Source organism: Galeopterus variegatus, unplaced genomic scaffold (assembly GCF_000696425.1).
Source record: "Galeopterus variegatus unplaced genomic scaffold, G_variegatus-3.0.2 Scaffold13853, whole genome shotgun sequence".
Classification (NCBI taxonomy): Eukaryota; Metazoa; Chordata; class Mammalia; order Dermoptera; family Cynocephalidae; genus Galeopterus; species Galeopterus variegatus.
In genome coordinates, this window is record NW_007739964.1 from 1 (window position 1) to 17,334 (window position 17,334).

At 37.0% G+C, this 17,334-nt stretch overlaps 1 protein-coding gene and 1 long non-coding RNA gene across 2 annotated transcripts in view; both read left to right on the forward strand.

Moving 5' to 3' along the window:
* Positions 1-11,817: 11,817 nt before the first annotated feature.
* Positions 11,818-13,120, forward strand: LOC103581748. Its single transcript, XR_549687.1, has 3 exons — positions 11,818-11,937; positions 12,757-12,914; positions 13,088-13,120. It is a non-coding gene; the product is annotated as an uncharacterized LOC103581748 (long non-coding RNA).
* Positions 13,121-13,368: 248 nt separating this feature from the next.
* Positions 13,369-17,334, forward strand: part of LOC103581749 (putative uncharacterized protein C12orf63) — a gene marked incomplete at its 3' end in the record, with an annotated part of 13,384 nt that continues 9,418 nt past the window's right edge. Inside the window, exon 1 of the mRNA XM_008563506.1 lies at positions 13,369-13,495. Within this exon, the coding sequence (XP_008561728.1) occupies positions 13,369-13,495 (127 nt within the window). The remainder of the gene's footprint in view (positions 13,496-17,334) is intronic.

Genomic DNA, 17,334 nt, shown 5'->3' on the forward strand with positions numbered 1-17,334 from the left:
GTTGGTGGCCCAGCTTATGAGACTGGGGAGAAAGTGAGAAACCAGCAAAGGGAAATGAGAAGTGGCCAGTAAGATAGAAGAAAACCAAGAGATTAGGGAATCCTGAAGGCCAAGTAAGAAAGCGAGTCAAAGAGTGATCAACTATGCCACAAGCTGCTGGTAGATCAAGTAAGATGAGGACAGAGAATTATCCGCTTAATTTAGCAATGTGGAGGTCAATGGTGATCTTAACAGTGGTAATTTTAGAAGGTGNCGGGAGCGCCACCGCACTCCCAAGCGGCGCACTGTAGCAGTGCGCCACCGGGCCAGCCCTGAATAAAATTATCTTCTGCTTGGGAATCCAGAATGATCTCTGGGGGCCAGCAAGGAAACTGGTTGCCTGCCCAGAGTATAAATGGAAAAGAGTCACCCAAGAGGAATCAGTTCCTGAGGACGCCATCAGCACTGGTGGGGTCCAAATTGGTAGCATCCATGAAATGCAGAAACCCTGAGAACTTTACTTTAAAACCAGAACTAATAGGGATTAACTCAGGAAATGCAGGACTCCCGAGGAAAAAAACTCCTGCTAAAGACAGCACATGGTCAAGTGTTGTAGACCAGATAAGGAAACAGCCATATAAACTCCTGCTAAAGACAGCACATGGTCAAGTGTTGTAGACCAGATAAGGAAACAGCCATATAGAGAGTTAGGAGACACAATAAATGACAGACTTCACAGCCCAGGAACTAAAGTGTTCAGTGATGTGAGGGTTGGAAGAGAATCTATAAACCAAGAATGAGACAACATAAAAAAAGAACAGATGTATTTGGAAAAGAACCAAATAGAAATTCTGGAAATGAAAAAAATATAGTCACTAAATGAAAAGAAACTATCAAATGAGATGTTTGTTTGTTTGTTTGTTTTTCTCCTTAACTTGATGTTGCAAAAGCGACAATGGTAAAACTTCTGGCACCTCACCGTGAATCAAAGCAGTGGCACCAAACTGTACTAGTAGTCATTATAGCCTTCAATCTCCCACATTTAGAATTTTAAAAAAAAGTCAGTTTCACTTAAGAATTCCTTGATGAAGCAATAGATCTGTGACATTTATAAATCCCTAATCTTAGATATGTATTTTTAATATTCGGTGGGGGTATTAAATGGGAAATATGCCTAGACACATGTGCTGCATGTCAAAGCTGACGGTTGTCTTGAGGAAGGACACGTGTGATTGAATTGAGAGCTAGACAAGCTGCTTTCTTCATGGAGCACCATTTTTATTTGAGAAAACAACTGACAACCTATGACTATTCAAACTTGGGTATTTAGCAGATATTTTATTGAAAATGAGCAAAACGAGTATGCCTCTTCTAGGGAAGGAACTGATAGTATTTGTTGCCAAGGATAAAATTTTAACTTTCATAGGAAAAATAGAATTTTGGAAAACTTGTATTTACCACCATGAGCAAGACAGTTTTCTAATGCTTAAATTTTTTCGTCTGCAGGATATGTGTTAATACTAACAAACGTAATTTTTAAAAATATTGTGTAATGAAATGTTTCAACATTTGGAAAATCTACATAACTCAGGGAACAAGTATTTTCTAAATGACCAGTGCATGATGTTACAAAATCGCCCTTNATAGGGTCAAGAAAGCTTTCTCATCATGGGAGAGAGGATATATTGTAAGCTAATGAAAAGACCCAGTTCAGAGGGAAAATTTGATGTGTTCTGATACAGCGGTACACAGTAGAGTGGGAGCCCGGCCCAGTCTTCTCCATTCCTATAATACAGAATAAAATTATCTTCTGCTTGGGAATCCAGAATGATCTCTGGGGGCCAGCAAAGAAACTGGTTGCCTGCCCAGAGTATAAATGGAAAAGAGTCACCCAAGAGGAATCAGTTCCTGAGGCCGCCATCAGCACTGGTGGGGTCCAAATTGGTAGCATCCATGAAATGCAGAAACCCTGAGGACTTTACTTTAAAACCAGACTGTCTCATAGGGATTAACTCAGGAAATGCAAGACTCCCAAGGAAAAAAACTCCCACTAAAGACAGCACATAGTCAAGTGTTGCAGACCAGATGAGGAAACAACCATAAAAGAGAGTTAGGAGACACAATAAATGACAGACTTCACAGCCCAGGAACTAAAGTGTTCAGTGATGTGAGGGTTGGAAGAGAATCTATAAACCAAGAATGAGACAACATAAAAAAAAGAACAGGTGTATTTGGAAAAGAACCAAATAGAAATTCTGGAAATGAAAAAAATATAGTCACTAAATGAAAAGAAACTATCAAATGAGATGTTTGGTTGGTTTTTTTTTTTTTTTTCTCCTTAACTTTCTTCATTTATAATGGAATTGTTTTCTTTCTTCATTGTGTTATTTTTGCATTGATGTTGCAAAAGCGACAATGGTAAAACTTCTGGCACCTCACCATGAATCAAAGCAGTGGCACCAAACTGTACTAGTAGTCATTATAGCCTTCAATCTCCCACATTTAGAATTTTTAAAAAAAGTCAGTTTCACGTAAGAATTCCTTGATGAAGCAATAGAATCTGTGACATTTATAAATCCCTATTCTTAGATATGTATTTTTAATATTCGGTGGGGGTATTAAATGGGAAATATGCCTAGACACATGTGCTGCATGTCAAAGCTGACGGTTGTCTTGAGGAAGGACACACATGTGATTGAATTGAGAGCTAGACAAGCTGCATTCTTCATGGAGCACCATTTTTATTTGAGAAAACAGCTGACAACCTATGACTATTCAAACTTGGGTAATTGGCAGATATTTTATTGAAAATGAGCAAAATGAGTATGCCTCTTCTAGGGAAGGAACTGATAGTATTTGTTGCCAAGGATAAAATTTTAACTTTCATAGGAAAAATAGAATTTTGGAAAACTTGTATTTACCACCATGAGCAAGACAGTTTTCTAATGCTTACATTTTTTTGTCTGTGGGATATGTGTTAATACTAACAAACATAATTTTTAAAAATATTGTGTAATGAAATGTTTCAACATTTGGAAAATCTGCATAACTCAGGGAACAAGTATTTTCTAAATGACCAGTGCATGATGTTACAAAATCGCCCTTAACAAGATAGACTAATAGATTTTAACGTAACAGAATAGGAAAAGTTCATCAATGTGCAGTATGAGAGTCCACATTGCAACAAACTTTTAAGAAACTATCACTTGTTACATTTTGGTATATTATCAGATAAGAATATGTACAGTCATTTGAAGAGGCTATTAGAATGCTTCTCCCATTTGCAACAATTATCTGTATAAGGCTTAATCTTCTTCATATACTTCAACCAAAACAATACGTCACAACAGACTGAATGTAGAAGCAGATATCAAAGTCTTCTATTAAGTAGATTGTCTCTTATTAAGCCTGACATAAAAGAGAACCATAGCATTCTTCTCACTAATTTTTATTTTGAAAATATAGTCGTTTTGCCTAAAAATATATTATTTATATTAACATGTAATGGGATTATTATTTTTATTTAAAAATAAATGAATAAATATTAAGGAAGTTAAAATTTCTCAGTTAAAAATTTCTCAATTTCTGATATGATAAATGTTGATGGAGCTCTTTGGGGGTTCTCAGCAATTTTTAGGGATGTAAAGATGTACGTACCAAGATCAAAAAGCTGAGGGACACTGATTTCAGGTATTGTCATCTTTATAGCTATATTTAAGGATAAGAGAGTAGTTGGTTGATGATAAAATAGGCTTAGCATAATAATATATCATTTTCCCTACTGGAGTTTGAAGGGAGAAGGAACTTTTACTCTGTAATTTCCTGATTTCTTTTTCTCCAAATATGTCCCAGAAAGCAAATGCAGCCCTAAAAAACATTTGTCATTTACCTTCCTCCTTTCTGCAGTTCTCTATGTGTCTTGTATCCTTTTGGTATGGAGCATATGAGTGATGGCTTTTTTTTTTTTTGTAAGCAAAGGGAGAAGGAAATGAGAACCTAAAATTAGAAAATGACTACAGAAAGGACTGTCATAATAGAACTTTAATTTGAAGACCACATAGACACATGCAAATATGTGCAAATATATCAGAATTGCTCCTATATTAAATACATGATTCTGGCCCTTGGGACAAAACCTGCAAAAACTTTGATGTTATTGCCTTTATGGAGCAGAGTTGTCATTTGGGGGAAGCCTACTGTCAAGATGAATGAGTTTTTCTTATGTGAACTTTGCCCCCCACGAGCTGCTGTTTGGGCACTGCTGAGAGTGTTGGACAGTCTCTTTTCCAAGTGATGGTTAGCTTGACATTTCATGATACTTCTAATAAAATTATGTGTCAAGGAAATTGAAAGGAAAATTCCCTAGGGTGACAGGTAGAGTGAGCTGCATAGATCTTATGGGAACAAACTGACCACTTTTGTCATGAATGTTAATAAGAAATAAATGGGATTAAAGTTACTCAAACTGTATTTCTACTGCTTCTAGGGTTGCTTTTTTCTTCCAGAATCCTGTCTTCTTTAAAAATAAGAGTTTCTTCCTATTCTTCTTTATATTTAATTTATTACATAAATAAGAAAATATTTGAGCCTTTTAATTTTGTGTCAGAATGAAACTTCCTTCCTCTGGGATTTTGGACGGTTGGTAGTGGATAATCCTTCCATACTTTCCATCTGTCTAATGTAGTGAAGATACTAGAAATTTTCTATTGTGCAACTAAGGAGTACCAGGTGGATTGGAACATACTGGTTTGTCCTGTATTTTATTCATTAAGTTTTTGGGTTAGCAAGATGCTGAACCTCATAGCTCATTTCTCTTGAAATCAGAATTTGGGCTTCAGAATCAGAAAAATGGAATGGGCACTGTCTTCTTCAGAGCCCTCTAGTAGCCAAGCTGTGCAAACCTCTGCCAACTACTCAGTACACATGGTGTCTTGGAAGCCCATGTGTAGCCTGGAGGGAGGAAGGGTCAGGGGAGAGGACGTTTTGTGCATGCGTACACATTGAATCTGCATTTGTTGTTGTTATTTTCTTGCTTGTTTGTTTAGTTTTACTTTAAATAAAAAACAGTAAGTTACACACGCAACCAGCCCAGCAACAACCACCCAGCCACAAAAGAAGGGCCCTGGGTTCCTGAGCTGGGTGGTAGGGGGCGAGGGCTTTTGCTGCACCCCTCTGACATCTGTACCCAGCCCAGCAATGACCAAACCACCACTGGAAGCCCCCCAGTCTCCCCTGTGGGAATGTGGGGGGTGCCACAGGCCTCAATCCAGCCCCTCCTCCTTCCTCCTTCTTCCATCCCATTTCCTTCTTTTTTCCCCTCTCCCCCTCTCTCCCAACTGCTCCGCAACAACATCATAGAATGTAAAAAAAAAAAATTAATAAAAAAATAAATTAAAAAAATTTTAAAAACCCAATAAGTTTCGATACTCACAAACCATACCTTAGAAAATATTGTACAAATATCTAAGCCATTGGAATGGCTTAGCTAAATCTTGGAAGTTTAAAATTCAATAATTGCTAAAAGGCAAGGATGATGGTTAATGACGTAGGAAAAATAAATTTGGTTTCTCCCACCTCCCCTGGCCAACTCAATTCACTAATTATGGTGATAGCTCTCATGCATTATGTGCCATCTATTTGCCAGCCACACCTTTTTGTAAGCACATCTACTGGCACTAGAATGTCAGCTTTGTGAGGGCAGGGATCTTTATCTTTATTACAGCTGAATCCATAGCCCCTAGATTTCTTCCTGATCCATAGTAGGTGCTAAATACATATTTTTGAACAAATGAAAGAATAAAGTCATCATTTAATCTTTGCAATAATCCTATTTCATGAAGTTTGCACTGTTATTAGCATTGCTCCTGGTTTATGGATGAAGAGATTGAAAATTGGGGTTCCCAAGACTAAACAGCTAATACATGGCCAAGGTGGGATTTGAACTCTCTACCTCCGGTGTACTAATTCTTAAAAATTAGGATATCCCAGATGAATTAGAATTTCTTTTGTGAAAAAAGCAAAAGAAAATACAATTAAATAATTGAATCTCTAGAAGGGGATAGATTTCTAAAATTAAAACTGACTGCAAAGAAAAATGCCAACTGATTCAATCTGTACAACATTTTAATTTTTGTAAGTATAACAAAAAATCTTACAACCACAATACATAGGAAAAAACAACTGTAGTTGCAGGAAATATGATATATCATTTTTACATAAAGTTCCTGATAAAACTGATAAAAAAGACAATATTGATAAATAGTCAAATACCATAAACCCTTCATCCAAAAGGGGAGGTTGTAACTGGTAAATAAATATATGGGAAAATATTCAAAGTGAAGTTAAAGCAATAAATGAGGTATAGATTTCCACGTGATGCAAATTTCCTTATATTTTGTCTTCCAACTTCCCATTGAATCTGAGGACCCATGAAGAAAAATACAAACATTTTAATAGTGCTGAAAATTAAGGATAATAATTAAACTTTTGCAAGAGGTGGGAAAATTTTTTCTCAAATGAATAGATGAAGATGGACTAAGAGCGACAAGGGATAATCTTTGTCTACTTTACCCCCTGAAAGGAGCAGGAGATCTGCCCAGGAAGAAAGCAGGGAGAAGACTTGGCCCCCTACCTCCCCTAAGTGCTTACCGCAGAAAGGGTTCACCATCCAAAAACCTGGGAAGGTGCCTCGACTGTGTGGGGATTCAAAGAATTATTCCCGCCAACAAAAGAGATAAATCATAGTTAAGAACTAGGAACGAGGAAGTTGTTCTGAAAAAAGATTGGTGTTCTCTTAGAAAAGAAGAGGAATGCTACACAGATTACAGTATAAGTCACTGTCAAAAATGGTCCAGCCATTTTTAAAAATAAAAGGATGATCAAAGGTACTAATAAAAGGTAATAAAGCAAGCGTGGCTGTAATGAATATCATGCTAAGTAGAATGCAAGGCAAAGGGCATTGAACTGGACCAAGAGGAGCTGTTATATTGACAAAAGGTACAGTCATCAGTGACTATGTAACAATCATAAATATCACACTGAGTAACACTATACCGATATCAACTAAACCAAACTTGTTAGAACTGTCAAAAGACAGAGGCGGCATCATAGTGTAGGTTAGAAGTGCAGGCTCAGAGGCTGATTGCTTGGGTTCTGATCCTGCCTCCTCTTTCTAGCTTTGTGACTTTGTGTGACTTTGGGCAAGTTATTTAACATTTCTGTGTCTCCATTTCCTAATCTGTAAAATAGGGATGATAATAGTATCTACCTGTAGATTTGTGTTGGGGATTAAATGAATTAATTCACAGAAAGCACTTAGTATAGCACTCAACAGGTGGTAAGTACTTAGTAAATACCAATTACCATCATTGTCACCTATTTTTTTCTTGGTGGCTGGCCAGTAAGGGGATCTGAACCTTTGACCTTGGTGTTATCAACACCATGTTCTAACCAACTGCGCTAACTGGCCCGCCCAGTTATCATCAATGAAAAAAAAAAAGATTGTGGAAAAATGGTTCTGTGGCCAATGTTAACACAGTATTTACAGTTTTTAGTATAACAAGTTGACCCCCCACAAAAGAGACTTTAAAAATATATTTTTAAAAAGTTGAGCATATATGCATTCTCTGGGAGCCACAAACCTAGACTATACCTTCTTACAAACATCCGTGGATATGGATGAAGCTGACCGTGTGCAATACCAGAAACTTCAGTAACTGACCCAGAGGAAGAGATAACTGACCATGGTCCAGGGATGCAGGAGGCCTCTGAAATCTGTAAATCTGATTTACTCTTGAAGAGATCACTGTGGCAGGGGCAAGGGAGACAGCAGACTGGTTTGGAAGTGACTGCAGTGGTCCAGCCTGGAGATGATGGTGGTGTGGACAAAGGTGTTAGCAGCGGAGGAGGGGAGGCCTGCTGGATGGTAGTCACATTTTGAAGGTGAAGCTGACAGGCTTGCTGATGGATTGAACATAAAGTGCACGTCAGAGAGAGGAAGCAATGGTGACTACTGGGTTCTACATCTGGGATAGAGGACATGGAAGAGAAGCAGGTTTGGGTGGAGGAGGCTGCTTTTGACCTGTTGTTACTAGTCTTCCAGGGCTGCCCCAGCAGCTAGAAGTTCAAAATTAAGGTGTCGGTAGGACCATGCTCTGTCTGACAGCTCTGGTGGACAATCCTTCCTTCCCTCCTCTAGCTTCTGGTGTTTGCCCCCAATCTTTGGTGTTCCTTGGCTTGTGGATGCATCACTCCTGTTACATGGCTGTTCTCCCCGCTGTGTGTCTACACATCATCTTCCCCCTCCATGCATCCTGTCTCTGTCCGAATTTCCCCTTTTTATAGGAACACCTGTCATATTGGATTAGGGCCCACCCTAGTGACCTCATTTTAACTTGATTTCCTCCGTAAAGAACCTATTTCCAAATAAGATCACACATTGAAATATAGGTGTTAGGACTTCAACATACCTTTAGTGGGTGACAAAACTGAACTCATTGCACCTGTTAAATGTGACTGTCTGTTAATTATTCAAGTGATGATATCAAGTGGGAAATTAGATGGGTGTATTGTCCATTTGGCTTTTACCCAATCTTTCTGTGTTATAAATAACTATAATGAGCATCTTCAGGTGTACAGATTGTATTGTATTTTGAATTTTATTTTGGGACAGATTTTCAAGAGAAGGCAGCTCTTAGTATATACAATTAAAATATTTTGAGGCAGTCTGATGTCAATTATAAATTATCAGTCTACAGGAGAAGAGGATATAATGGTTTAGAGTGCAGACAAGTTTATGTAGGTAGCAACAGGAAGTAAAGAGAATTCTTATCCCCTGGCATCTGTGTTCTTAATTTCGTACATTTCCCTTCTGGCACTGCTAGACACTGATTAAGTAATAATTTAGCTTGAGAGTTTCCAAGTGTATACTGTTTAGTAACAGTTCTATAACCTCAAAAAGCTGGAGAACCACATTCTAAATATGTGTGTGCTCATTTTATTAATGAGCTTGTCAATAAATTTTGTTTTAGATTTTGGAAACCTTTGTTCGTTTATTCTTCTATTCATTCATGTTCATTTATAAATATTTTTTAGTTTCCATTATATCCCAGTCACTATACTAGATGCTGGGAATAGACAAATTAGCTGTAGAGCAATACACAGGCAAGTAAATAATGTGGTACGTACAGTCAGCTATTCGTATCTGTGGGTTCCAAATCCATGAATTCAACCAACTGCTGACTCAAAATAATTTTAAAAAAGTGGGTGGTTGCCTCTGTACTGAACTTGTACAGACTTTTTTGTCATTATTCCCTAAATAATACGGCTATTTACATAGCATTATATTGGGTATTAAAATAATCTAGAGATGATTTAAAGTATACAGGAGGATGTATGTAGGTTATATGCAAATGCTACACCGTTTTACATCTGGGATTTGAATGTCTTCAGATTTTATATCCACCGGTATCCTGGAACCAATCTCCTGTAGATACCAAGGGTTGACTGACTGTACTACCGTATGGTTAAGATCAGGGTGCTATTAGGGCATATAGAAGGGGCACCTAATAGTTTGGGGGGTGTTTGGGGGTATGGGAATGTTTGTCGTTGGAGGAAGAGAGAAAATAATAAATGCCACAAATAAAATACTAATAACATTTAAAAAATATTCTCTATTTTAGTGCTGCAATGGTATTTTCAACACTGAAACTTCTCCAGGATTCAGAACTTTTTAAAAAGAAAGTAGTGCAAGACGAAACAGAGAATCCCATCCCTCCAGGAACTTCTGTATGTATGAGTTTAACATTTATCCTTACAATACTTATTATGTAACTATTGGCGTGCTAGGAATTACTTAGATGAAGCAAAGGGGTAAAGTAGAAAAAAACATTGAATTCAGAGTAAAAAGATCCACATGTAAGTCTTATTGATGCTATTTAAGTGGTATAGCTTAGGCAAGTCCCTTAATTTTTTTTTCTTAATTTGGTAATCTCATTTGTGAACTCATGGAATTGGATATAATAATTTCCTATCTAGATGTATTGTTATGTTAGTCTAGAAATTATCTCTCTAGCAAATAAAGTTGTTTCACAAGACTTGTTCATCCCACTTGGAGTTTATTACTTCAGCATTGCCATTAAGACACCTGTGCTATTTCCTATTTTGGATTCCTCATAGTTAGATTCTTCCATATTTAGGGTCTCAAATCTACTTGACAATGGGTGTCATAAATTCTGTGATTGCACTTTGATAAGATCAAGTAATTTAACAATACAGGGCTTAAGATTAAAATGTAAAGATTTGTCACACAGAATCCTTTCTCATTAATCAAGCATTACTAATAAAATTGCTAATATCTAGCATCATTGCAAATTAGCAAAATTAACGATCCTACATAGAGAGTCATTTCTTACTGTATTAAAAGCAATAAAAATGCTAAAAAGCAATCTAATTCTAAAAATTAACTTAGAACAATGGTTGTCAGCAAGGGGCGATTTTGCCTCCGAGGAAATATTCAGCAATGTCTGGAGACATTTTGGGTGTAAAAACTAGATGGGGTGCTACTGGTATCTACTGGGTAGAGGCCAGGGACGTTGTTAAACATCCTATAATGTACATGACAGACCCCCACAACAATTATCGGGCCCCAAATATCAATCATTAGTGACCAGATTGAGAAACACTGATTTTAGATTGTGTGACTTGACTTTTCATTAGTAACAGGAAATGTAAGCATTGTGAGATTAAGTTATATTGATGGGCATTTTTTTCTGTATTGCTAATCTAAATACTCCTCGAGTACTTGATGAGCCCATTCTAATCACCATCCTACCTGGGGCCTCTGTTCACTGCTTACTCTTATTCCTTGTCTCTCCCCGTACTTTCTCCCTGTACTTTCTCCCTGTACTTTCACTCTTCTCTCCCTGTACTTCCCACCTGCCTGTCCACAGTCTAATCCCCGGATGGCAAGTGTTACTGATTCGTTGGACTTGAGGAGCTGTCAGAGATGCACAGCAGGAAATTACTAGGACAAATGGGGGTTCTAGAAGATTTTAAAGTTCCCAAGTGTCTATGATGGACTCTACCCTGGATAAAGCTCCATATGCACCTCCCTCCAGTAGCTTTGAACATTCGCCACCCCACTGTAAAATGTAATAATGAGGGTGGCCAATCAATTGAAATACGTGTTTGAGCAGCACACAACACTGTAACACAGTAAAACTGCAGACTCTAAATTCAAGATCACACGGGTTTGAATCTCACCTCTGCCAAAATATGATGGAGTTTAAGCAAGATAGTTAACCTTTCTAGGTCTTGATTCTCCAATTGTAAAATGGAAATAATAATAGCTTTTTTTGGCTGTTAGGAGAATTAAGTGAGATCATGTGTGTAAAGCAGGTACCACACTGCCTGGCCTATAATAAGTGCTCAATACATTCTAGTCAATATTATTTCTTATATTTCAGCCCTTAAGATAATGCTTACAAAAAGTTTTGATCACATGGAAACTGCTGATAATTAATTTGCCATGAAAATTCAGACCACGAAACTATTTTTCAACAGTGGGTATAGAGAGAAAAGCAGTATACCAAAATGTTAATAGAAGATTGTGAGATTGTACGTGTTTTATTTGTTTTGGGTTTTTTTGTATATGTTTTATATTTTATAGAATGTGCAAGAATAGTTTCTAAATTTAAAAACTTAATGTTGTTAAAATTATATGGGATGCTTCTCTTATGTTACATTTAGCCTTAGGCTAGAACTTTGATATTATTAAATGGGAAGATAACCACCATTTTAATATTGTTCAGGCCACTGAAAATGAAGATGATAATGAGTTTTTAGATCCTGTTTCCTTAAATTCCCGAGAATATTTCAGCATTCATCTGTGGTTGAGGTGCCGCTTAGCATTGGTGACTGCATTTGTCGCACAGATTCGTGGCATTGGAATCGTGAAAGGTACAAATATCATATTTTCCTAATCAATGTTTTTATAAAAATTAATTTTATATAGGTGAAGTGGGCTTTACTGAGATATTTTAATAAAATGTTAACATTTTATAACTTTTTAGTTTGATCTGTTTCCAGAATTAAAAATTCAGGTTATTAAATAAGAATAATCATTTTCAACAGTCCTTTGAATCACTGAAAGTGACATATACGTTACCAATATATGAAAAGCAGACAGAGATTTCAAAATACTAATGTCCAGGTCTTCTTGTCATCTAGGAAGACAGCTAAGAGTAGGGGTGAAGGGCACAGATTCTGACCACCCCACTTGGGTTCATATGCTGGATCCACCACTTCCTTGTCAAGTCTTTCTTGGCTGAGTCTCTTAATCCCCCTGTGCCTCAGTTTCCTGATCTGTAAAATGGAGATAATTGTACCTACTTAATAGAATTATTGTCAGAATTAAAGGAGCTAAACTTCTGAAGTTCTTAGATGACAGCCTGGTGCTATAAATGTTAGTTCTTGCAGTGATTAATAATGATCTGTTGGTGTACCTATCTATTCACCCATCTCTGTCCATCTCTCAAATTACATTATTTCATATGATATCATTATTACTTTTGCAGCAGTGGAATATCCTAAAGTACTTCCCTCCAAATGACAAATTTCTTTTCCATGTTTTATGTAGAGTCTATTTGTTTTCTGTCTTAATATCCTCTTGTTCTCTGATATACAATACTCCTGTGATGAACATTGGAGATATTACACATATACACTTCCTTATTTTCTGATTGCATTTTAAATAACCACATTTTTTTTTTATTTTAGAGAACGATATGACAGATTGTTTGAGCCTCATCGACGAAGTGTGTATGGAAGCAAAAAATGCAGACAACATGGAGCTACATGCTGAATTCTTGATGCAAGCTGTAATCCTTGGCTTGCAAGAAAAGCATTTAAAGGCAGACATCATAAGAAATCTTCAGGTAGGAAGAGAACCTTGTTCACATTTATATTTAGGGAAAGACCCCAGTTAGAACAAAAGGAGAGAGAATTTTAAATTCCATGAGGTACTGAACGTGTAACAATCAATATGGTCAGCTCTTGTTTGAATGAATTGGAAACAGTACTATAAAAAGGAATAATTTTATTTTAATAGGATATAATACATTTGCTTGAAGGAAATGAATTTATTTCTCCTCGGTCTTGGTTAACCCTGGCAAGAAGCCTAGTTTTGCTGGATGACTTAACAAAAGCTGAGAAATTCAAGGCATGTCCTTCTCTAAAAACAGAAAAATTACATTTGTTGACTCAGGCTCACAACATTCTTATTAAACAGGTAAGAATGCTTTTGTGTCCACAGGATTTAGAAACTTTTCTGTCTTTTTTTTTTATTCCAAACCACATTAACTAATTTCTTATTACAATGTTTCTTTGTAGATGCTAACTTTTGGAGAAACAATTGAATTTCCTGTATCAAACACTGAATATGCAAGTCCATCACTGCCTTTGAAAAATATCTATCTTCCTCATGTCATGTTATTGGCCAAAATAAAAATGAGAATCGGTAAGAACATTTAAACATATATTGCATTAGAGTGACTGATGAAAAATGTTAGGTTATTTGCAGTCAGGCTGTATATGAGTGCATTTAAAAGCGGCAATATTCATGAATGCTCAGGGACCATTTATTTAACAAATAGTTTTTGATTACTTATCATGTGCTAGACTCTGTGTGATGTATGGATGGTCTTTATGTATGAATAAAGTATGAAGTTGATTACAACAATTATAACATGTGTAGCTACTTGCTAAGGTCAGTTGTACTTTAGGCAGTTAATGAATCATTTAAATTGAAATTACACCCACATAGTCTGCTTTAAAATTACTGTACATTTCAGCAACTTTACTGAAAAAAAAAGTCCTACAAACACAAAGTACAGGTACATTTCTTAAATAAAACTATTTTTGACCACTAAATTATTATCTAGTTTCTTCAAATTCGTGACAACTGTTAAAGAAGATTTTGGAGAGAAATGTGTAAGAACGCATTATGGCTTTTAGGTTATAATTGATGCTATGAAGTAAGTACTTACATCTTTAAAAACACTTAATGTCTATGAACAACAAAACTTAGTTTTGATAAATGTATTAATGAAGGTGATGTTCATTTTTTCTAGGCTTTGATGACTTGGTAAAAATCTTGTTATATCTTATACATGTGGGAATTGTCAAAAGTCTGTATATTTTTATGAAACAAGGTGTCTTGAAGGCATAGCATCATGTGGTCCTTCACAATCCACTAGTTAGCACCTTCAACAGTGGATTTGCTCATAATAGTATTTTCAGTCCCAGGTAGATGGCATAGTTTCCATGCAGTGGAAAAACTGTGTATAGGCCTTTCTGCCCTCTGCAGGCTGAGACCTTTGCAAAGTCTCTCTAATGAACACGGTCATAACTCCAGCATCCTTCTGCCTTGCCACTGTCTCAGGGGAGCAGCTTTCTGTCCTTCGCAGGGACCTTGCTTCAACACAACTACCCCTCTCTCACATATCTTCCACCCTCCTTATTTGAGAGTCCCTTTCCCTCATTCCAAAAACCGAACTAAACAGACATACAAAAGGAAACAGTGACAAACCTGCCTTAAGCCTCTATCACCCCCACAACATCCCCTTCCAGTCAGGCTTAAGGGTGGGTTCTGCTCACTTACCATCCCCCACCCCCCCTGCCAGTTTGCCCCGTGTGTCCCACTTCATTCTGGATTTGGACCAGAGAAACCACTCTTGGTGGGGTGACCAAGGAATGAATTTGCAATTCCGACATGTAATTTTCTGACCTTGCCTGTGGGGACCATCTGCAGCTTTGCCATTGCCGATGTCAGTCATGTCTTCTTAGAACTCTGCTTTCCTGACCTTCAGATTCTCAGGCACTGCATTCTCCCAGTTTTCCTCCTCCATCTCTTGCTTCCCATCTTCATTACGTTTATGTGTTCTGTTTCCCTAGTCTGTCCCTTGAATAAATGTTCTCCACTTATCTTGGCTTAAAAGGCTTCTTATGATGTGGTCCAGACCTACCTGTCCCTCTTCCCACTCAACCCTCCAGTCACATGGATTGCTGTATGTGCCATATGCTGGCTTTACCCGTCTGCACATGCTATTTTCTCCACTTGGAACAATCTTCCTAAGAAACCCTACTCCTACCCTCTCCTTCCCCCACCCCCAAATACACTTCCTTTAACTCTATTCATCCTTCAGATCTCAGTTAAGCATCACATCCTCTGAGAAGCTTTTCCTGACCCCCAAGATTGGGTTAGGTTCCTTGCCCCCTTCTAATTGATTATTCTTATTATAATACTTACTACATTGATTGTTAGGACAGTTTACTTGTTTAAAACCTTCATTAGAATATAAACTTCTTAAAAAAAATGTAAACTTCTTAAGGCAACAATTTTATTTTGTTCACCTAAGACCACAGGCACCTAGCACAGTGCTGAAATCAATCAATAATGGTGCTTTCTGACTTCATTCATCCATTAGACTACTATGCCACCACTAATAGTAATGTTTCAAAATAACAATGGGAAGATGTTCACACCACACTGGGAAAATGTATAAAACAGAAGATTACAAAATATTCATAATACACATTGGAAAATAAAGACAAAAAGGATTTATAGCAAAATGTTCGCAGAGACTCTCTTTTGGCTGGTATGATTATTTTCTTTCTTCTTTCTTGCTTCTGATAAATGGCACTTAGCACCATTTCTGGCACATAGTATGTGCTCAGTAAATGTTAGATCCTTTTCAAATATCTGAACAAAAGTAAGCAAGTGGGCAGTGCTGTGGAAAGAAGACAAACACACAGGTGACAGGAACAGAAAAGCTCAGGGTGCAGCATGCAGAGCAAGCTAGTTAGATGATGGCTTGGAGTCTGGGGGGCCCAGGCTGGAATCTTGGTATTGCTACTTCTTAGTGGTCTCATCTTGGGAGTTGTTAAAGCTCTAGACTCCAATGCCTTCTCTGCAAAATGGGGATAGGGCTATTTACTCTATACATTTGGAATAATTAAGCGATGTTAAGTATATATGGTCATTAACAGTGCCTGACGCTTAGCAGTCATATAATAAATGTTGTTACTATTGTTATTATTTCTTACATTTACTTTATTTTACTTTAGTTTCTTTGTCAGTTTGATGAAATTGTTTTTATTGCCATTTTTTCCTATTATTTTAGACATCTATTGTATTTTTCCTTTCCCACCCTCAACCTCCAACATGTGGTTTCCTACCATAATACTCAGATCCAGCTATCTCCTCTCACCAGGAGGCTCTTACCTGTTTCCCCTGTAGGCTGTCCCCAATTAAATGAGATCTTTAGATGAATTTTACTTTCCTACTTTAATCTTACCTTTTCTAGAGGAGATATCTAGAATTTCCCCCCCCTCCCCTACTCATCTAGCTCCTAGATTTCACTGAGCTAATTTAGTACTTTTTGATGCAAAATATTTTTTAGGTTTTTCCTTTGAACTATTTCTTTTCCTTTTAAAGAAACTGTGTTTAGAATTTATAATATTCTACCACTGGGCAAGTGCTGCTGCTGCCCCCTTCCTCCTCTTTTTTATTTCTCTTTCCCATTTTTCAGTCTCTCTTTATAGGTTGTTGATTGAACTTTTCTTTTTCTNTTGTCAGTTTGATGAAATTGTTTTTATTGCCATTTTTTCCTATTATTTTAGACATCTATTGCATTTTTCCTTTCCCACCCTCAACCTCCAACATGTGGTTTCCTACCATAATACTCAGATCCAGCTATCTCCTCTCACCAGGAGGCTCTTACCTATTTCCCCTGTAGGCTGTCCCAAATTAAATGAGATCTTTAGATGAATTTTACTTTCCTACTTTAATCTTACCTTTTCTAGAGGAGATATCTAGAATTTCCCCCCCCCTCCCCTACTCATCTAACTCCTAGATTTCACTGAGCTAATTTAGTACTTTTTGATGCAAAATATTTTTTAGGTTTTTCCTTTGAACTATTTCTTTTCTTTTTAAAGAAACTGTGTTTAGAATTTATAATATTCTACCACTGGGCAAGTGCTGCTGCTGCCCCCTTCCTCCTCTTTTTCATTTCTCTTTCCCATTTTTCAGTCTCTCTTTATAGGTTGTTGATTGAACTTTTCTTTTTCTTTTCTTTCTGAGTGTTTTCCTCAGATGATGTTCTGTCTGATTCCTTGTTCTCTGCAAATCCTTTTCTTGCACTCTGACAGATGGGTGATGTGCTGTCTCAAGTCACTTCAGTATCAGAATCTCGAGGTGAGGCCTTTCGCTCAGGATTTGATAGATGTTATTTATTCCATGATTTCTAGCTTTGAATGGTGCAAATGAGAATGGCAGTGCCAGTTCTAATTTTTTTT